The following is a 20935-nucleotide window of genomic DNA, read 5'->3' on the forward strand; positions in this document are numbered from 1 at the left end:
CAGCGAGAATTCAGACAGGAGCTGCAAGTATAAATAATAAATTTGGAAAAAAAAAAAAATAAAAAAAAAAATAAAAAGCTCACACATCCCCCAGTCACTTCACTTTTTTTTTTTCCTGACACACAGAGCAGTGCAACACCTCTGTCACTAACTCCAGCTAAACTACATCATTTTAAACCAGCCCAGGCCTAGAAATGCTTTCTGCCCTGTGGGATTTAATTCCTGCCCCTTCCCTGGTGGGACAAAATTCATCCCCAGCCCTTCCCCTGGCCCAGGCCCTGCAGGCTGCAGCAGTGGGGCTGTGCACACCCTGCACCCCCTGGGGATTCAGCAGCACAGGGACAACAGGCACCAGGCCATCCTCTGCTCATGGAATAAAAAGGAGTGTCCAGAGAAAACATTTGACTTTAATCCTGGAATTACCAAAGCACAAAGATTCCTGCTCCTCTTGTTGTGGTCTTCAGTGAGACTGAAGCAAAGGAAACCACTTCAAGCTCAAGGTTATTGAAGGACATTTCCAGGGGCACAGAGCATTTCAAATATTTGGGCAAGAGCTCTGCAACGTGCTGGCTCTGGAACCAACGGTTGCGAAGGGATCGTTTTGAAACACTTTAATTTTTCCTCTACACACCCCAAAGCATCACAGCAAAGCACCAAGTGCACCTTGGGGTCAATCCCAATTTATTAATGCTTTGTGGTACCACCAATCCCAATTTATTAATGCCTCGTGCTACCACCAATCCCAATTTATTAATGCCTTGTGCTACTCCCCTTGAAAGCTTTCAGACCAAGTTTTCAGATGTGCTGATTATCTCCATCTGAGACAGTCCTGGTGCTTTTTCTGGTTTTTCTTCCCTTTCACCACCACTGCTTTTCCATTTGGAGGTTGTTTTTTTTTTTTTTTGACTGGGCCCCTCACACCCCTCAGCTGCACAACCCCAAGCCCAGGATCCCTGGAGGGTTTGGGGTCCAGGTCTGCAGCCAGCCCTGCACTCACCCCCCTCTGCAGAGCTCTGCACCACTTTTTCACCTCCCCAGACCTGTTGCTGGAGGTGATGTGATGAATAATCCTGGTTTTACATCACCACAGAGACACAAACCTGGGTAAGTCAGCGTTGTGTTTGGAGTTCCTGGTGCTCTGCTGCAGCTCCTGCCTGGCACAGGGAACACCCACAGCAGGACATTCCCAGCCCACCCCATTGGGCCAGCAGCGAGGAGAGACTCCCCTGAAGGGCAAAAAAAACATGTCACTGGGATTTTGTCTGGGCTTAGGAAACGCTGATTTAATGAAGGGTTTTGCAGCAGTTCAAGGCCACAGAGTGCACAAACCAGAGCCACGGAGTTAAAGTGCAGCAGAGAGGATGGGGAAAAGCACCAGTGCAGATTTGAGTTAATGTGCAGCAGACAGGGTGAGGAGCAGCCCCAGTGCAGTTATTGTACAGCAGACAGTATGAGGAAATGCACCAATGCAGTTAACCTGCAGCAGGCAGGATGAGGCGCAGCCCCAGTGCAGAGTTAACCTGCAGCAGACAGGATGAAGAGCAGCTCCAGTGCAGAGAAATGAATTAAACTACACCAGACAGGACGAGGAGCAGCCCTAGTGCAGAGTTAATGTGCACAGAGAGGATGGGGAGCAGCCCCAGTGCAGAGAATTGAGTTAACCTGCAGCAGACAGGGTGAGGAGCAGCCCCAGTGCAGAGTTAATTTGCACCAGACAGGATGAGGAAATCCACCAATGCAGTTAACCTGCAGCAGACAGGATGAGGAGCCCCAGTGCAGAGTTATTGTACAGTAGACAGGACGAGGAGCAGCCCCAGTGCAGAGAATGAGAATTGAATTAATCTACCCCAGACAGGATGAGGAGCAGCCCCAGTGCCCGGGCTCTGTGCAGGGTGCCAGGAATGCACCATCCCAAACTCTGCAGCAATTCCCTGCTGCACCACAGTCCATTTATAGTAACGTGCTCATGCATTTTGCTGCATTTCACTTTGCTATAGGGGGAACAACGAGGATGTTGTGATGCAGGATTTTGGTTTTTTAAGCTTTATCAGTGAGTCTGATCCTAATAGGACACAGAGATAAGAGCAGAGGGGCATCTCCTCAACTTTGCCTTCCCATTCAGCTGTCAGAGGCTCAGGGAAAACCTTTAACTTCCCACATTTGTGCTCCACTTCAGGAACTGCTGTTATCATTTCTCTGGTTTTCGAGAAGCCACAGGACAGTAATTTTTATTTTCTAAGGACCCCCAGCTGCTGTGCAGCTGTTCTGTGTTGCTTCACAGCACAAGTTCACAGCCTCCCTCAAAGCCATGACAGCCCAGGACTCCAGAGCTTTCCTGGAAACCCCAGCACAGCCCCAGCCCCAGCACAGCCCCAGCACAGCCCCAGCACAGCCCCTGCCCCAGCCCCAGCACAGCCCCTGCCCCAGCACAGCCCCTGCCCCAGCACAGCCCCAGCACAGCCCCTGCCCCAGCACAGCCCCTGCCCCAGCCCCAGCACAGCCCCTGCCCCAGCACAGCCCCAGCCCCAGCACAGCCCCAGCCCCTGCCCCAGCACAGCCCCTGCCCCAGCCCCAGCATAGCCCCTGCCCCAGCCCCAGCACAGCCCCTGCCCCAGCACAGCCCCTGCCCCAGCCCCAGCACAGCCCCTGCCCCAGCCCCAGCATAGCCCCTGCCCCAGCACAGCCCCTGCCCCAGCACAGCCCCTGCCCCAGCCCCAGCACAGCCCCAGCCCCAGCACAGCCCCTGCCCCAGCACAGCCCCAGCACAGCCCCAGCCCCAGCACAGCCCCTGTCCCAGCACAGCCCCAGCACAGCCCCAGCCCCAGCACAGCCCCTGCCCCCGCACAGCCCCAGCACAGCCCCTGCCCCAGCCCCAGCACAGCCCCAGCCCCAGCACAGCCCCTGCCCCAGCAGAGCCCCTGCCCCAGCACAGCCCCAGCACAGCCCCAGCCCCAGCACAGCCCCTGCCCCAGCACAGCCCCAGCCCCAGCACAGCCCCTGCCCCAGCACAGCCCCAGCCCCAGCACAGCCCCTGCCCCAGCACAGCCCCTGCCCCAGCACAGCCCCAGCATAGCCCCTGCCCCAGCACAGCCCCTGCCCCAGCACAGCCCCTGCCCCAGCCCCAGCACAGGCCCTGCCCCAGCACAGCCCCAGCCCCAGCCCCAGCACAGCCCCTGCCCCAGCAGAGCCCTTGCCCCAGCACAGCCCCAGCCCCAGCACAGCCCCAGCACAGCCCCTGCCCCAGCACAGCCCCTGCCCCAGCACAGCCCCAGCACAGCCCCTGCCCCAGCCCCAGCACAGCCCCTGTCCCAGCAGAGCCCCTGTCCCAGCCCCAGCACAGCCCCTGCCCCAGCACAGCCCCTGCCCCAGCACAGCCCCTGTCCCAGCAGAGCCCCAGCCCCAGCACAGCCCCTGCCCCAGCTCAGCCCCAGCCCCAGCTCAGCCCCAGCCCCAGCACAGCCCCAGCACAGCCCCTGCCCCAGCACAGCCCCAGCACAGCCCCAGCACAGCCCCTGCCCCAGCACAGCCCCTGCCCCAACACAGCCCCTGCCCCAGCACAGCCCCTGCCCCAACACAGCCCCAGCACAGCCCCTGCCCCAGCCCAGCCCCAGCCCCAGCACAGCCCCTGCCCCAGCACAGCCCCTGCCCCAGCAGAGCCCCTGCCCCAGCACAGCCCCTGCCCCAGCTCCTGCAGCTCTGCAGCAGCAGCATCACACAGAACAGCACAGGAGCACCAAGGAATTAAAGCATCCCCAGGAATGACTCTGTCATTCCCAGCCACAGTTCCATTGGCACTGAACGCCTTTGCAGAGGCTGATAAATCTGGCAGGAACCAGGCGAGTTTCCTCTGGGGTCACCTCACCAAAACCTGGCCCTGCTGAAGGTGATTTTGCCTGTCCAGGGCAGTGCAAACCCCAGCCCAGCTCAGAGTCACCTCTCCTCACCTCGAGTCTGCTCTACCAAAGGGCAGCAAAGCCCCACTGCAGCAAAATCAGTGTTTTAACAGTAAACTCAGTATTTTAACAGAAAACTCAGTATTTTAACAGCAAACTCAGTGTTTTACACTCTTTTCCCCACTCCTAACCAAAGCTGTGGAGCAGATTTCCCCTGCAATGCCAAACTCTGCCCCGGGTTTATTGAGGCTCAGGATTGACAATCTGTTCCCTCCTCTGAAACACCCTCTTTAAACACCACCCAGAGCTGCTCTTTTTTTTTTTTTTTTCCTATAGAGCTTTTTATTTGCTTGTAGAACATCTGTCTCCTCCATGTCCCTTTCCTTGCCTGCTGCCTTTTATTCCTCTATTGCCACCACACGTCTCTCATCTGTCACACTGGACTTTTCTCCCTTAAAGGCACAAGCAGCAGAGAAAGTCTGAAAATTCTGATCCAAACCACCACCCTGACAAAAACTCTGACTTGCCCCAAATTATGAGATGTTAGAGCTCCTTAATGAAACAGCTGAGATATTTTTAACGTGGTCAAAAAACCTATTTTATCTTCTGACCTTCAGCTCAGAAATAGCTGCGCTATTTTTTTTTTTTTCAGTTTTCAGTTTTGCAAAAAAAAAAAAAAAAAAAAGACTGCATAAAGCAAACCACCCCTACAATTTCAGCCTCAATATTTAAAGTTTGGCATCATGAAGCCAGCTGAAAACATGATCTCTCAACAGAAGATGTTAAACAACTGTTACAACTCCCAGTTCCAGCTCTGTCTATAATAATAACAAGTTTAAGTGCCCACGGCCTCAGCTGCTCATCTCATTCCATGTGCCAGAAAAATGCAGCAGGGAGAGCTGCTCCTCAATGATTTCTGCTGAAATAGGTGGCAAAACCCCCTTTTAATTGCAGAGCAGAACACAGATTTCAGCAGGGCACTCCTGTCCCAGCCTGCTGAGCCCAAACAGGCCCAGGGCAGCTCCTGAGAGCTGAGCTTTGCCACCAGGGCACTCAGGGGTTAAACACAGAGCTCTGTGTGTGCTGCTGCTGAGTGTGCAGGGCCCTGGTGGCACATGGGGTGGCACAGGGAGGTCCCCAGGGCTGGAGTGACATAGGGAGGTCCCAGAGCTGGAGAGGTGAAGGGAGTCCCCAAGCTGAGTGGCAAAGGGATGTCCCCAGAGCTGAGTGACACAAGGAGATCCCCAGGGCTGAGTGACAAAGAGAGGCCTCCAGACCTTAATGGCAAAGGGGGTCCCCAGAGCAGGGTGGCACAGAGAGGTCCCAGAGCTGAGTGACAAAGAGAGGTCCCCAGAACTCAGTGACAAGGAGAGGTCCTAGAGTTGAGTTGCACAGTGAGGTCCCCAGACCTGAGTGGTGAAGGGAGATCCCTAGAGCTGGAGTGACACAGGGAGGTCCTCAGACCTTAATGGCAAAGGGAGGTCCCCAGACCTGAGTGGCACAAGGAGATCCCCAGAGCCGAGTGACCAAGAGAGGTCCCCAGACCTCAATGACAATGGGAGGTCCCCAGAGCAGGGTGGCACAGGGAGGTCCCAGAGCTGAGTGACAAAGGGAGGTCCCCAGAGCTGGGCTGTGTGCCCACCTGGCCCCTCCAGGTGAGTTCTTTCCCCCCTGACCCGCTCTGCTCTGTCCAGCTGCACCCTTTGGGCCGTGCTGGGATAAATCCTCTCTGGGTTTCACCCTCCCAGCCCAAAGCTGCAGCAGCAGGAGCAGCAGGGTGGGATCACAGAGCTGACCCAAAGCCAGGGCCCTGCTCCTGCAGAGCCTCCCTGGTGCTCACAGGTGCCTCACAGGGACTCTCACACTCCCACAGGATCAAGGAATTAAACTGTGAATAAAATTCAAAGTTACATTATAAAAGCACAGAATGGTCTGGGGTAGGAAGGACCTTGAAGATCACCCAGGGCTCCCACCCCTGCCATGGGCAGGGACCCCTTCCCCGAAATTATATATATCATCTATATCTGCTCTCTCTATATACACAAATATATCTCAACCACAATGCCAGCCTTGCCCTGGGTGTCATTTCCTCTCTCAGTTACCAGCCTGAGCAGGGAGCTGCCCCAGCTCTGGGCCTGGTTCTGCAGAGCTGCCTCAGTTTCCCCACCTGCAGAGCACTGGGGGTGCAGAGTATCTGCTTGGATGGAATGATCTGAGACCCTGGAGTGAAGAAAACAGCAGGAACGGTGTGTATCACCATGGAATGTGATGCCATCCGTTCTGGAATTCAGGTACAGCCTTTTAACACTCCAGGTCTGTGTTACAGCTCCTCACTGTGCCACAAACCTCTGCAAAGACACCTCTGATCACTCCTCCTGCCTTCACAGAGCACTGATGTGCCTCCAAAGCTCTGTCAGGCTGATCTGAGAGGAGCCCCAGGAGGTTCACAAGGTAATTCCTTTGTTTAGGAACCGCAGGAGCTGTGGATGCACAATGTGGGGTTGGGAGGGGGGTACCAGAGTCATTCCAGGACAGGAAAAAATGCAAGGGCTGCAGACAAATACACCTGTAGTATAAAATTAGACTAGCCAGCCAGCTGGGGAGAGCAGATATTTTATTCTTTCAGCAAGAATCACAGACTCAAGGCATGGTTTGGGATGGAGGGATGCTTAAAGCTCATCTTGTTCCTGGAACAAGCTGCCACTCGGCCTGGGTTGCACATCACACTCGGCCTTGGAGGCCACCAAAGGCCTGGTTTCGGTGCAGGTTTTGCTGCATCGGTGCATTCCCAGCATTTCCAGCCCGAGAGGAGAAGGCACCACACCCGCACCCACGCCTGATGCCATCCCCAGGCGTGGAAAGGCGGCGAGCGCAGCGTCCAGGCGCATTCCCAGCGCCGCTGCTGGGCGGGCTCCGTGTCCTCTCGGGGATTTTCTGTGTCCCCGTGTCCCCTCGGGGATTTTCTGTGTCCCCAAAGTCACCTCAACCCTGCACAGTTTTTTTCCTCCCTCCCGAGCCGCCGGCGCCCGGCGCGATCCGCCGCCAACCACAGAATCGGGGCGGGGCGGGGCGGGAGCGCGGAGGGCGGGGCGCTGTGTGTGTCGGGCCCGCCGGCGCCGGAGCCGTGCGGGGGGCGGGAGGTGAGCGGGGCCGGGGGGGATGAGGAGGGGTCATCTGGGGCTGAGGGGTCAGTCTGGGGCTGAGGGGTCAGTCTGGGGCTGAGGGGGTCAGTCCGGACTGGAGATGGGTCAGTCCGGGCCTGGGAAGAGTCAGCCAGGGATGAGGGGTCAGTTCAGACCGGGGATCAGTCAGGGCCGGGGGTCAGTCAGGGCCTGGGAGGGTCAGTCCGGGGCTGAGGGGTCAGTCCGGGCTGGGGAGGGGTCAGCTCGGAGCTGAGGGGATCATCCAGGGCCGGGCATGGGTCAATCAGGGCCTGGGAGGGATCAGTCCAGGCTGAGGGGGCCAGGCGGGGCCGGAGAGGGTCAGCCGGGGCTGAGGGGTCAGCTCGGACTGGGATCAGTCAGGGCAGGGGGTCAGGCGGGGCCGGGGAGGGTCAGTCAGGGCTGAGGGGTCAGTCCGGACCGGGGATGGGTCAGCTCGGACCGGGGAGGGCTCAGCCAGGACCAGGGAGGGGTCAGCCTGAGCCGGGGGTCATCCAGGGCCGGGGAGGGGTCAGTCCGGGCCCAGTGGTCAGCTAGGACCGGGGTTCAGGCAGAGCCGGAGGGGTCAGTCCGGGCCCAGGGGTCACTCTGGACCTAGGGGTCAGCCCAGACCCGCGGTCAGCCCGGGCCCCGCTCTGCGCTGGGCGGCCGGGGCTCCCCCCGGGATGGAGCGGGGATGGACAGGAGATGGAGCGGGAAATGGAGTGGGGATGGAGCGGGGATGGAGGGGAGCACCCTCTCGGTGCTCAGGGATGCGACAGCCACTGTCACACGGAGCTCATCGCTCTCGGTGGGCTCATCCCTGTCACTTGGGGCTCATCCGTGTCACAGGTGGATTTGTCCCTGTCACCCATGGGCTCATCCCTGTCACCCATGGGCTAATCCCTGTTACAGGTGGGCTTGTCCCTGTCACAGGTGGGTTTGTCCCTGTCACCCATGGGCTCATTCCTGTCACTTGGGGCTCATCCCTGTCACAGGTGAGCTCATCCCTGTCGCAGGTGGGCTCATCCCTGTCACCCATGGGCTCATCCCTGTCACCATGAGCTCATTCCCCAGATTCCATGCACTGCCCACGCACTGGAGTGTTTCCTCACTGTCCCCCTGTCCTGCTTTCCCAGGGTTTTGGAGCAGCTGCTGTCAGGATGCTGGAGCCAGAGCAGGTGGAGTGAGGCTGAGTCACAGCCAGAAGGGCCAAACACGAATTCGTGCACCTCTCATTGCTTTTAATGTGACTCTCCTCATTAAGCCATGGACTTCTCCAGAAGCTGATGGTGAGGTAATTCCTGCCCTGATATTTGCAAATGTACACAAGACCAGTAGGGTTTCCCCACTTCTCAGAGAATCTCAGAGCCCTTTCCTTCATGTGTTACCTGTGCAGAGCCCTGTGAGAACCCCAGGCCATGCTGCATTTATCACAGAATCATAGAATATCCTCAGCTGGGAGGGACCCACAGGGATCATCAAAGTCCTGCTCTTTTGGCTGATGATTATTTTTCAGTGGTTACCAAAAATACATTTTTTCCATGAAGAACTGAAATGAGCTGTGGAACAGGATCTCGTGAGCTATGCAGGGGAATGCACAGCCTGACTGTTGTTTTGTGTGGATCAAGCCCAGGAGTCTTTTCCTAAAGCCTGACTGAGTAACTTTTCTCTGGCTTGCAGGGAGGATTTTTGGAGTATTATTTTTTAACGTAAGCAGCAGCCATTAGCCAGTCTGAAAGCAGCAAACAAACCCTGCTGGGATCACTGAGCTGACTCTGTGCAGCGTTTTGCAATGGGGAGGGTTGTGAAACTGCCTTTCCGCTGCTTTGGGAAGACACGTGGCTGTGGCTGGAGCTGCCAGGAAGTTCCCTGGCTGATTTCTGTCATTTCTCTGGGGCTGGAGCAGCCTGGCCCACCCACCTAGAGCCTTCCCAATCCTCTCTGGGTGCCTGTTGTTGGCTGCAGCACTGCAGGGTGTCAGTGCCTCTGCTTCCTGGAGCAAAGGTTGCTCAAGGAGTGCAAATTCCCCTTTATTGCTCTGAGAAACTTTGTCATCTGTGTGTTATAACTCCACAGCAGGGGAAGGGAAGCCAGAGAATCATTTATTCTGCAGGAGAAACCTCAGGAGTGCCCCAGTGCTGCTGGCTGGGTTCCTGCAGGAGCTCAAACAGTGAGGAGAGAAGGGAGGGAGGGAGGGGAAGAGCCACGCCAGAGGGCTGGAGGGAGAGGAGTTAAACTCACAGAACACATCACACCTTGTTGTGGCTGTCTGGGAGCAGGAATTACCACTCGTGCCTGTGCTTTACCTGCTCACAAACAGCAGCCAAAGGCTCCAGCACAGCCAGAGGGGCAGGAGGGTGAGCAGGGCTGTGCTGGGACGTTGCTGGCTGAGGCTCATTTGTTTTGTTTTTTTTTTTTTTCTGTGTTGTAATTGGGTCTTTCCCCCCGTTTTCCAGGAAGGGAACAACGTGCCTTATCTGTCCTGCACACCTGACCACTGATCAGAGACAGCAGTCACAGCAGGAGCCAGAGCTGCTCTGGGAGAGACTCTGCAGGAGAATCTCCAGCTGCTTTTACCACCCTGCTCTCCAAAGCTCCTGTGCTACAGGTGAGTCTGCTGGAGGGAGAAACACAGGATTTCTACAGGCCAGTTCAAGCTGCAGGCAGGGAGAGACATCCAGATGTTCCTTGGAGCTATTTATTTATTACCATTTATTGACCAGAGCTCAAAGTTTATAAAGAAATAAATAACACTGTGCTGTGAAGGCTGTGGTCCAGCTAAACACAGAAAATGAAATGAAGGGGAGGAGATGGGCAGTGTGAGAGCTGCTGAAATAATCCCTGATGTAATGAGAGCAGCACAGGGCTTTAGTCACCCATACAGGAGTGACTAAACCTCTCCTCAGTGACACTACATCTCTTGAGATGCAAAGTCATCGCTGTGTTCCTTGGTGTAAATGCTGGATGAGTTTTTTCTCTTAAAAACAGCTTTATTTTGAATAAATAAGCATGAGCAGAGAGACTTTTTGGCCTGGCTGGAGTGGTTTGAATGGGCACTGAGTGGAGAGGGCCAGAGCAGGAGCTGCTCTTCAGTGGAGGAGGTTGCAGGAGGCAGAACACAAAGCCAGGCTGTCACCTGTGGCAGACACAGCCACCACGAGGCAGCTCTGGACTGCTTCAGTCAGTCTGAGCCCTGAACTTCTTCCCCAGAGCTGTTTTATCCCAGCAGAGCCCAGTTCAGTGGTGCTGCACAGGAGCCATTGAGGGAAAGAAGGTCCTGGCACTGCCAGTGGTGATGTTTGTCCCTGAGCTGCTGTGACAATATTGACATGCCAGGGCAGGCCAGCAGTGTTTGAGCAAAGTCCCCAGCAGGATGTGGGCAGCAGGATCAGTGTGCAGGCACGTGTGCTCAGGGTGCAGGCACGTGGGCTCCGTGTGCCCAGCTCAGAGATTTGGGGTTTCAGTTTCCCTGTGACACCCCCTGAGCTGTGGGAACAGCCCATGTGCTGTCCAGAGCCCTTCAGCACACCCTGCCTTCCTCTCCTGGTGGGCAGGAGGAGGCTCCAGGCTGGTCAAGAGCCCAAATTCCTGCCCTGATTCACATCCTGGAGGGGAGGGGGATCCAGGCAGAAGCCCCCAGCCCTTCTGGGGAAAGCAGGTAACCTTGTGTTGCGTTTTGCAGTGCTGCAGTGATTGATTTGGGTTTTTATTCCTGCCTCCAGCGTTCCTGGCCCTGCTTCTCCTCCCCAGGATGCTGGGAAGGGTCCTGTGCACGGTGCTGCTGGTGGGAGCCCTCCCATCCCCAGCTGGGACATCCCAGGGCCACATCTCCGTGGTCCTGCTGGGAGCCACGGGGGATTTGGCCAAGAAATATTTGTGGCAGGGCCTGTTCCAGCTCTACATGGACCAAGTGAGCAGTGGGCACAGCTTCACCTTCCACGGGGCAGCCCTGGCAGCTCTGGAGCCAGGACAGAGGCTGATGTTTGACGTGCTGAAGAGACTCTCCTGCCCCCCCGACGAGGCCCCCAACAGATGTGCAGTGCTCAAAGACCAGTTCCTGAAGCTGAGCCAGTACCACCAGCTGAAAACTGCAGAGAACTACACAGCTCTGAACAGGGAGATAGAGACCCTGCTGGGCCAGGAGGGGCTGAAAGAGGCCGGGAGGATCTTTTACTTCTCAGTGCCCCCCTTTGCCTACACGGAGATCGCCCGGCACATCAACAGCAGCTGCCGGCCCCCTGCTGGAGCCTGGCTGCGGGTGGTGCTGGAGAAACCCTTTGGCCACGACCTGGACTCGGCCCAACAGCTGGCTGCACAGCTGGCAGGCTTCTTCAGGGAGGAGGAGATGTTCAGGGTGGACCATTACCTGGGCAAGCAGGTGAGCAGTGTGCCAGGCTGAGGGGGATTCTCAGTGCTCAGTTCTGCATCTGCTGAGGGCTTTGTTCCCCTCCCAAATCCATGCAGAGCCTCCATTTGCTCCTGCAGTCCTGCCCTGTGCTGCTGTCCACCCTCTGGGAGGGCAGAAAAACGTGCAGAGCAAAGCAGAGCTTGCTCCTGTTGCAGTGATGAGTGTCCCTTCTGCAGGGCCGGGCTCTCTGTGCCTGGAGCAGAGCTGCAGAGCTCCTCTGGCCTCCTCCCCAAGGTCAGGGCTTTGCTTTCGCTGAGCCAGCAGCCCCTGTCCTCTCGCAGCTCCACATCTCATTACACACAGCCCTCTCCCTGCTCTGCCTGGCCTTCTGGAAACGCTCCTTCATTTGATATGATGAGGAGCTGATGGGATGTTGGATCTGTGGGATGTTGTGGGGAGGGTTTCTCCCTGCCCTGTGCTGCACCCTGAGCTGGAAGGATTGTCTGCTGCAGGTGCAGCTCAGGATGTGGAGCTGCACTGTCCCAGAGGAATGTCTTCAAGGACAGGCCATCCTTGTTTCTCTGGGATGTGATGCCACACTCTAAAACAGCCTGTTCCAGCCAGCTTTTACTCAGAGGTTGCATGTCCAGCTGCAGGGAGGGCATCTCCACTAAGAGGGGAGATTTATTCTGTTTTGTTTTTGGTGGTTTTATTTTGTCTCCCTAAAAGAGCAGATGGCTCTGGTGGTGTAAGCACCTGAACTGATGTATTCCAGCACTCTGGAGCCTTACATTAGTCCCCAGGATGGTCTGACTCAGCCCTTTGTCCTCTGACAGGTACAAACAGAGTGCTCTGCAGTTTGTAGTTCAGCCTTTTCACACAAAACCTCAAAATGCCTCAGAAAATGCTTTTAATGTCTGCTCTGGACAGTCACTGGGGACCCTACTGTGCATCACTGCAGGCTCCTGCTGCTTTTTTCTCCTCTGCTCTGCTGCCTGTCTGCTGCATGGGGCACTGTGAGAGTCTGCTGAGGTTTTATTTGGCCTTTGAATTTCCCCCCTCACAGGCTGTGGCCCATATCCTGCCCTTTCGGGATCAGAACCGGCAGTTTCTGGACCCAATTTGGAACCAGCATCACGTGGAAAGAGTGGAGGTCGTCCTGAAGGAGACTGTGGATGCTAAAGGTTGGTGAGGGGAGTGTGCAGAGTGTGCAGGGTGAGTGAGAACTCCTAAATAATGGGGAGGTGGGCCTTGGGGTGGTGCTGGTACAGAAATAAAAAAGAAACAGGTGAATGGTGTGTGACTCTCTGAAACAGAGGAACTGTCCCACTCTTCCTGTGCTGGAGACTGACTCACTTCCAGGTAGTGTTGCTGCCTCTAAGAAAAAAAAATCCATTTTCCATTCATCTGGGAGCAGGGGCAGAACCCCCACCTCGTTCTGCTGCAGAGCTCTGGGGGCATTGCTGACCTTTCCATCCCAGTTCTTGGCAAACAGCTCTAGATTTGTAACTGATGCAGGCTGAGGCCACTCCAGCTCAGTGCAGCAGCGATGTGGTTGTTGTAACAACAGCCCCTTTTGTGCTGCTGCCCTGTCAGAGCCCAGGCTCACCCCGGCTGTGCCTTTGTGCTGTTCTTTGGGAGGTGTTTGTGCATCTCCTGCCTGGCTTTTTCTGTCCCTGGGTCAGCCTGGCTTTGTGTGCCTGTTTCTTTCCCCGCCTGTGTCATTGTTGGAGCACTGCAGAGGGACAGTCCCAGCCCAGAGTGGCAGCCTGGGTCTCCTGCTGAAGGACAGGCTGCACTGCCTGCCTGCAGTGCTGCAGCATCCCCTCTGCAGAGCTCAGCACAAAGCTCCTGGGCTGGGCTGCTCCTGCAGCACTGCTGGGCACGCCAGGTGTCCTGGCTTCTGCTCCCACACTCACTTTTGTCTCTGTCTCCCTCCCTCAGCCACCACAGCCTCAGTTAATGCAGTTTTATCAAACCTGGAGTGCTGATCTTTGGTTTTGGCAGCCCAGAGCTCACCTGAGCCTGTTTGTGGGAGAGATTTAGGGAGAGATTAGGGAGAGATCTCTCACTGCAGAGAGGTTTAGGGAGAACAGCTTTGTCTGCACACAGCCCTGTGCCCTCCCCTCCCTGGACAACTTTGCCATTTGTCATTTGATGTCTTTTTTTCCCCCTGTGCAGCTTCAGCTGGCAGCCTGGCTCCCAGCAAGTCTGCAGCATTGATTCCATTAATGAACGTGCCTTTGGATTGGAGCAGGGGAGAGAAATGCTCGGGCAGGAGGGGAAGCCTGTGGTGGTGCTGCAGCTGCTGTGACACTGCAGGAGGGCCCTGTCCTTCTCCCTCTGTTCCCACCTGCATCAGGAGCCAGGCAGGGAATGGGAAGCCTGTCTCTCTGCACAAAATTCTGTCTCCCAAGGGCATGGCTCAGCCAGAGCCTTCTGAGCACAGGAAAGCCATCTAATCCTGCCACAAGCAGTGACAACTTTCACTAGGACAGATTTCCCAAAGCCAGCCCTTGAACACATCCAGTGACAGGACACCCACAGCTTCCCTGAGCTTGATTGCTTCAGGTTAATTGCAGGGTGGGGAGGAGAGAGGAGCTTTGCTGTCCCTGTCAGCCACGTTGTGATGCAGACAAGTCCCCCAGGTCACCCTGAGCAGCATTTTTTCCCCTCTGGCTGTGCCCAGGCCGCACCAGCTTCTACGAGCAGTACGGGGTGATCCGGGACGTGCTGCAGAACCACCTCACCGAGGCCCTCATGTTCCTCATCATGGAGCTCCCTGCCAACGTCAGCAGTGCCCAGGAGGTGGTGCAGCACAAGCTGCAGGCTTTCCAGTCCCTCTGGAGCCTGGAGAGGAGCAGTGCCGTGCTGGGGCAGTACCAGGCCTACGACAGCCAGGTGCAGGAGGAGCTGCAGGAGGCGCCGGGATATGTCAGCACCACGCCAACCTTTGCAGGTGAGACTTTGGGCTGGGCTGAGCAGAGCAGGGGATGTGAGCAGTACCAGCTCCATCAGCTCACTGCTGACTCAGGGATGTGTCCAGGCTTTACAACTGGGAGCTGGACAAGGAAATCCCGTTGTCGTGGCAAAATTAAGCAAAGATGCAGGAATGGGAAGTGTAAGAGCTAAGGCCCATAAAATCTCTGCATTGTTTTTGGAAGTGGCCTGTAAACTCCTTTACCTTTTCATGAAGTGGAGTTGCTGTTGCTGTTGAGGTGTGCAGTGTGTGTGCTGTTTCAGGTGCTCAGTGTGTGTGCTGTTGGTGCTCAGGGTGTGTGTATCCCATTTCAGGGGTGCTGTTTCAGGTGCTCAGGGTGTGTATATCCCATTCCAGGGGTGTTGTTGATGCTCAGGGTGTGTCTGTCCCGTTCCAGGGGTGCTGTTGATGCTCAGGGTGTGTGTATCCCATTTCAGAGGTGCTGGTGCGCAGCCTCAGCCTGCGCTGGGATGGGGTGCTGTTCCTGCTCAGGTGTGCAGTGTGTCTGTCCCATTTCAGGGGTGCTGTTTCAGGGTGTGTATCCCATTTCAGGGGTGCTGTTGATGCTCAGGGTGTGTCTGTCCCGTTCCAGGGGTGCTGGTGCGCAGCCTGAGCCTGCGCTGGGACGGGGTGCCGTTCCTGCTGACGTCGGGGAAGGCTCTGGACGAGCGGGTGGGCTACGCCCGGGTGCTGTTCAAGAACAGGGCCTACTGCCCCCAGAGTGGCACCCTGAGGGACTCGGGGCACAGCCAATGCAAACCCAAACAGATCATCTTCTACTTCGGGCACGGCACACTCAACAGCCCCGCAGTGCTGGTCAGCAGGAACCTCTTCCAGCCCGTGATGCCCAAAGACAGCTGGAAGGAGGCAGAGACCAGGCCAGACCTGCACATCTTCGGGCAGCCCCTGTCTAATTTCTACCTGTACACCCCTGTGAAAGAGAGAGACGCCTATTCCGTCCTCATCTCCAACATCTACCACGGCAGGAAGGATTCCTTCATCCCCACGGAGACCCTGCTGGCCTCCTGGGCTTTCTGGACCCCTCTGCTGGACAGCACGTCCCGCCAGCCGCCTCGCCTGTACCCCGGGGGGGTGGACAACCAGCACCTGCTGGACTTTGAGATGGTCAGCGGGGGAGTGGCCTTCACCCTGCCGGAGCCGGCCCAGGTGCTGAGCCCCTCCGGGGACATGCCCAGCGAGTTCAGGGCCATCCAGTCCCAATTCCGGCAGAGTCCCCTGGTGTCGGCGTGGCCCGAGGAGCTGATCTCTCGCCTGGCGGCCGACATGGAGGAGGCAGCGCTGAGCAGCGTGGCCCGCTCGGGGCAGTTCCACCTGGCTCTGTCGGGCGGTTCCAGCCCCTCGGGGCTGTTCCAGCGCTTGGCCCGGCACCATTTCGGCTTCCCCTGGCAGCACACGCACGTCTGGCTGGTGGATGAACGCTGCGTGCCCCTCACCGACAGCCAGTCCAACTTCCTGGGGCTGCACAGGCACCTCCTGCAGCACGTCAGGATGCCCTATTTCAACATCCACCCCATGCCCGTGCACCTCAACCGCCGGCTCTGCGTGGAGGAGGACGGCGGTGCTCGGCTCTACACCGAGGACATCGTGGCCCTGGTGGCCAACAGCAGCTTCGACCTGGTGCTGCTGGGCGTGGGCACGGACGGACACACGGCCTCGCTCTTCCCCCGCTCCCCGAACGGCCTGGAGGGGGCTCCCACCGTGGTGCTGACCGAGAGCCCCGTCAAGCCTCACCAGAGGATGAGCCTCAGCCTGCCCCTCATCAACAGGGCCAGGAGGGTGTTTGTGCTGGTGCTGGGCAAGGGCAAGCACGACATCACGGCCCTGCTGAGCAGAGTGGGCCACCAGCCCAGCAAGTGGCCCATCTCGGGGGTCAGCCCCAGCTCGGGACAGCTGGTGTGGTATGTGGATTATGAAGCTCTGCTGGGGTGATGCCTCCACAGTGTTCTTTCCTCTCTTGTGTGGCTTTTGCAGCCTGGATTTTCCTGCACAGACAGAGGCCAGGCTCCTCTGTGGCCATCCCTGACACCTCCAGGGAGATCCTCTGACATTGGGGCCTGGAGGGAGCTGGGCTCAGTGTCCAGTGCAGCATTTCTGGCTTCTGGCTGAGACTTTGGACAAATGACCTCACCTTGGAGTGCCTCAGTTTTCCTGTCAGGCCTTTGTGCTTATCGACACGTAACTACCTCACAGGCACTACTTGTGACTCCTTAAACCAACTGCCTGCCAAATTCTTTTCTAATTTTACGTCATTCTCAGGCTAAAAGACAATAATGACACGTTCATCCCCTGCCCTGCTCAGTCTGGCTGGGCCAGAGGCGTTGTGTCAGTGATGTGATGGTGGTGTGCACATGGGGCTGGATCCTTGTCCCTTGTCCCCATCCTGGAGTGATCCAGGCTGTCCTGGCAGCACAGACACTCTGGATCCTTGTCCCTTGTCCCTGTCCTGGAGTGAGCCAGGCTGTCCTGGCAGCACAGACACTCTGGATCCTTGTCCCTTGTCCCCTTGTCCCCTTGTCCCCATCCTGGTGTGAGCCAGACTGCCCTGGGAGCACAGACACTCTGGATCCTTGTCCCTTGTCCCCATCCTGGTGTGATCCGCTGGATCCTTGTCCCTTGTTCCCTTGTCCCTTATCCCCATCCTGGTGTGACCCAGGCTTCTCTGCCAGCACAGACACTCTGGATCCTTGTCCTTGTCCCTTGTCCCCTTGTCCCCATCTTGGTGTGATCCAGGCTGCCCTGCCAGCACAGACACTCTGGATCTTTGTCCCTTGTCCCCATCCTGGTGTGAGTCTCTGGATCCTTGTCCCCACCCTGGTGTGATCCTGGCCACCCTGGCAGCACAGACACTCTGGATCCTTGTCCCTTGTCCCTTGTCCCCTTGTCCCCATCCAGGAGTGACCCAGGCCCCCCTGCCAGCACAGACACTCTCTGTCTTTTGGGGCAGGTGCCCCCCAAATCCTGGCCCTGCTCTGGGAGCTCCCTGCAGTCCTGAGCCTTTGCAAACTGCCCAGCAGCAGGGGCTGAGGCTGAAAATGAAAATTTACTGCATTCATGAAGTGCTGGCTGATTCCACGGGGCGTGGGGAAGGAATAAAAACTGCTTTTGGGGCTGTTAAAATCCTGGGGACAGGGTGAGGAGTGTGCCAGCAGTGCAATAATCACTGAGGGAAAAGCTTGCTGCTCACAGGAATTTTGGGTTTAGCCAGCAGAGAAATCTTTTTAAACAAAAATATCCACATTAACTTCATTCCAGTTCTTTGGTGTTTGGTGTGAGGGAACAAGTTTTAATGAAAAACTGATCTTTGAGAGAGTAACTGTATTTTTCTGAATGACAGAGATTATTCCTGTTTTACAGGTGATTGTGGCACTGGAGTTTAATTATTTTTGCACATTTGCTTGGTAACATGTGGCTGGCACCTCTTGGAATAAACAGAGAGGTTTATTTGCACTTTTAAATAACCACATGGGGGGTTTTTGTTCTTTGCAGCTGAAAACAGGGTTTGTTTGTGGAGTCTCTGTCTACTGGGTCACCCTAAAATTTATCCTAGATTTTATTAAAATCCATTTAAAGTTCCCACATATTTTCCTTGGTGGTTGGAGCTATCTGGGTTGTTTGGGAGATTTCTCAGAAATGTATTTTTTCCCCCACACAGACAATTCCTGTTAAACTCTTTAATACTTCTCATTTGCTAAATGAAAACCAAATATTTGTGAATATAGGAAATTTATGACTGGGAAGAGAGAGACTGGATGGGAGGAAGGGTTAAATCTGATGGGGAGGAGTGGTAGCAATCCACTGGGCTGCAGGCCAAGGAAACAGGGCTATTTTTATTTTGTGAAAGTTATTAATAGAAGGTGTGCACCTTCTTCAGAGCTTGTATTAACCTTTCTCTGCAAAGGCAGCTCCGTGGGGTAACTTCTTACAGTCTGTTTCTCCCAAAAGTGATTATTGATACCAATTTTTATTTTTTTTTAATGTCAATTGCATTCCTACAACTCAATGGTGTGATTATCTGTTTTACAGAAAACTAACACTGGAAATAACTCATTTTTCACTTCAACTTTCATAAATGATATAATAAAATCTTTTTTTTTCCCATGAGTAAAGTTTTGTAATTCAATCTTTTTTTTTTTTTTCTCATGAGTAAAGTTTTGTAATTCTTTTCTCAGTGTTTAATGAACGAAGAATTATATTTTATAAAAAAATAAATAGTTTTTAACAAGAAGTGTGTTTTAATTTCTTCCAGAGATGGGTGATCTTTCCTTGTCCTCCTGGGGAGTGAAGTTTTGGGGTTTTAGTTGTGCAGAGTGGACTGGGTGTCGCTGCAGTGTTAAATCTGCACTCTGAATATTGCTTTTTTTATTATTATTTATTTTTCTGGTGTCTCATCCAGACAAGGGCAGGACTTTCCAAAACAAGGAGCAGCCAAAGCCCTTTTAAGGTGGGGATATGGAATCCCCCAGTGCAGTGCAGGGTGTGGGGTGGCCTCAGGAGGGTCTGCCCTGACCCTCATTTACTCCCTGAGCTGCATTTCCACAGTGCAGAGCTGCTCAATGCAGTGTGCAGAGCTGCATTTTAAACCCTGACCTGGGAACCTCTGAGCTCTCAGGGTGCAGCTGAAGGTCCAGCACCAGCTGAGCTTGGGGCTGCAGCAATGCAGGGCTGTCATTGGGTGATGCAGCAATGCAGAGCTGGCACTGGGTGATGCAGCAATGCAGAGCTGGCACAGGTGATGCAGCAATGCAGGGCTGTCATTGGGTGATGCAGCAATGCAGAGCTGTCATTGGGTGATGCAGCAATGCAGAGCTGGAACTGGGTGATGCAGCAATGCAGAGCTGGCACAGGTGATGCAGCAATGCAGGGCTGTCATTGGGTGATGCAGCAATGCAGAGCTGGCACTGGGTGCTGCAGCAATGCACAGTTGAGGGGAGAGATAAAAAAAAGAGGAAAATTATAAGAAGAAGTCAAAAAAATTGCTGCAGCAATGTGGCACTGGCACAGGTGGTGCAGCAGTGCAGAGCTGGGCTCTGTGCAGGACACCAACTGCTGGGCGAGGAGCATCCAAAGCAGTTCTTAAAGAAAGTCCCGGCGTTTTTCTCATCTTTTACTTTTCTCCCATGGCTCAGAGCTGAGTGCCCGGACACAGGGCTGTGCCTGCAGACCCATCGCTGCGGGGCCTGTCCCGGCTCCTGGGCAGCCCGAGCCGCTCTGGAGGCAGCAGAGGGAGCTGCGAGCCCGCGCTGCTGCTGCTGCTGCTGAGGCTGCTTAGTGCAGCCCTGTCCTGCCGGGGGAGGCTCACCTGAGCCCAGCCCAGGTGTGTGTGACACCAGCACTGCTGTGTGACACCAAAACTGCTTGTGTGACACCAGCCCAGGTGTGTGTGACACCAGCCCAGGTGTGTGTGACACCAGCCCAGGTGTGTCAGTGTGTGTCCCACACCAGCCCAGGTGTCTCACCCCAGCCCAGGTGTGTCTGTCTCTCACACCAGCCCAGGTGTGTCTCTGTGTGTCTCACCCCAGTCCAGGTGTGTGTGCGTGTGTCTCACACCAGCCCAGGTGTGTGTGTGTGTGTCTCACCCCAGCCCAGGTGTGTCCGTGTCTCACACCAGCCCAGGTGTCTCACCCCAGCCCAGGTGTGTCCGTGTCTCACCCCAGCCCAGGTGTGTGTGTGTGTCTCACCCCAGCCCAGGTGTCTCACCCCAGCCCAGCTGTGTCTGTGTGTGTCTCACACCAGCCCAGGTATGTCTATGTCTGTCCCACACCAGCCCAGGTGTGTCTGTGTGTGTCTCACACCAGCCCAGGTGTGTCTCTGTGTGTCTCACACCAGCCCAGGTGTCTCACCCCAGCCCAGGTGTGTGTCCGTGTCTCACCCCAGCCCAGGTGTGTGTGTGTGTCTCACACCAGCCCAGTGATGAGGAATGTCCAGGCCCGCTCTGATGTCCAGTCACAAAGGACAGTATCAGGGGCACTCTGACACCCCACAGTGACTCAGAGGGCAAAGTGCCACCCCTGAGCCACCCCCGGCCCTTCCTGCAGCCCCCGGGTGGTCCTTGGGGGTGTCCCCTGCAATATTGGATTCATCACAACCCACGGCTTTGCAGCTCGGGCACAAACGAGTCTTTTTGTCTGGAAAACACTGAAAAATGAATAATCTCACAGGGACACTGCGGGGTCAGATCTGCCCAAAGGGGGCGGTGCCGGGGCCGGGCCGGGCTGTGCCGTGCCAGGGGCGGAGCGGAGCCGAGTCGGGCGGTACCGGGGGCGGTGCCGGTGCTGGGGCCGGGCCGTGGGCGGAGCGGGGCTGGGCTGGGCTGGGCTGTGTCGCGCCGTGCCGGGGGCGGTACCGGGGCCGGGCTGTGCCGGGGGCGGTGCCGAGGCCGGGCCGGGCTGTGCCGTGCCGGGGGCGGTACCGGGGCCGTGCCGGGCGCTATTTGGCCCATGTGATGCCGGCCCGGCCCCGCTGGGCGCGCCGGGAGCTGCGGGCTCGGGGCTCGGCCTGCCCGGGGCTGGGCACGGCTCGGATCGGATCGGCTCGGCCTGCCCGGGGCACG

At 56.3% G+C, this 20935-nt stretch overlaps 1 protein-coding gene across 7 annotated transcripts; it reads left to right on the plus strand.

Moving 5' to 3' along the window:
- The first annotated feature begins 6113 nt into the window (after positions 1-6113).
- H6PD (hexose-6-phosphate dehydrogenase/glucose 1-dehydrogenase) lies at positions 6114-16323 on the plus strand. 7 transcript variants are annotated; one of them, XM_083876751.1, is made up of 8 exons: positions 7772-7844; positions 7970-8031; positions 8173-8330; positions 9493-9644; positions 10759-11414; positions 12451-12568; positions 14074-14343; positions 14957-16323. In XM_083876751.1, exons 3-8 carry the CDS (start codon positions 8323-8325, stop codon positions 16312-16314), a joined length of 2562 nt encoding a protein of 853 aa, XP_083732877.1. In that variant the 5' UTR covers positions 7772-7844; positions 7970-8031; positions 8173-8322; the 3' UTR covers positions 16315-16323. The 7 variants fall into 7 exon arrangements, with proteins under 7 accessions (XP_083732878.1, XP_083732876.1, XP_083732877.1 ...); XM_083876752.1 differs by lacking the exons at positions 7772-7844; positions 7970-8031 and adding an exon at positions 6114-6184; XM_083876750.1 differs by lacking the exons at positions 7772-7844; positions 7970-8031 and adding an exon at positions 6982-7033.
- Positions 16324-20935: the final 4612 nt, after the last annotated feature.

This window comes from Zosterops lateralis (genome assembly GCF_965231275.1).
Source record: "Zosterops lateralis genome assembly, chromosome: 22".
Lineage (NCBI taxonomy): Eukaryota > Metazoa > Chordata > Aves > Passeriformes > Zosteropidae > Zosterops > Zosterops lateralis.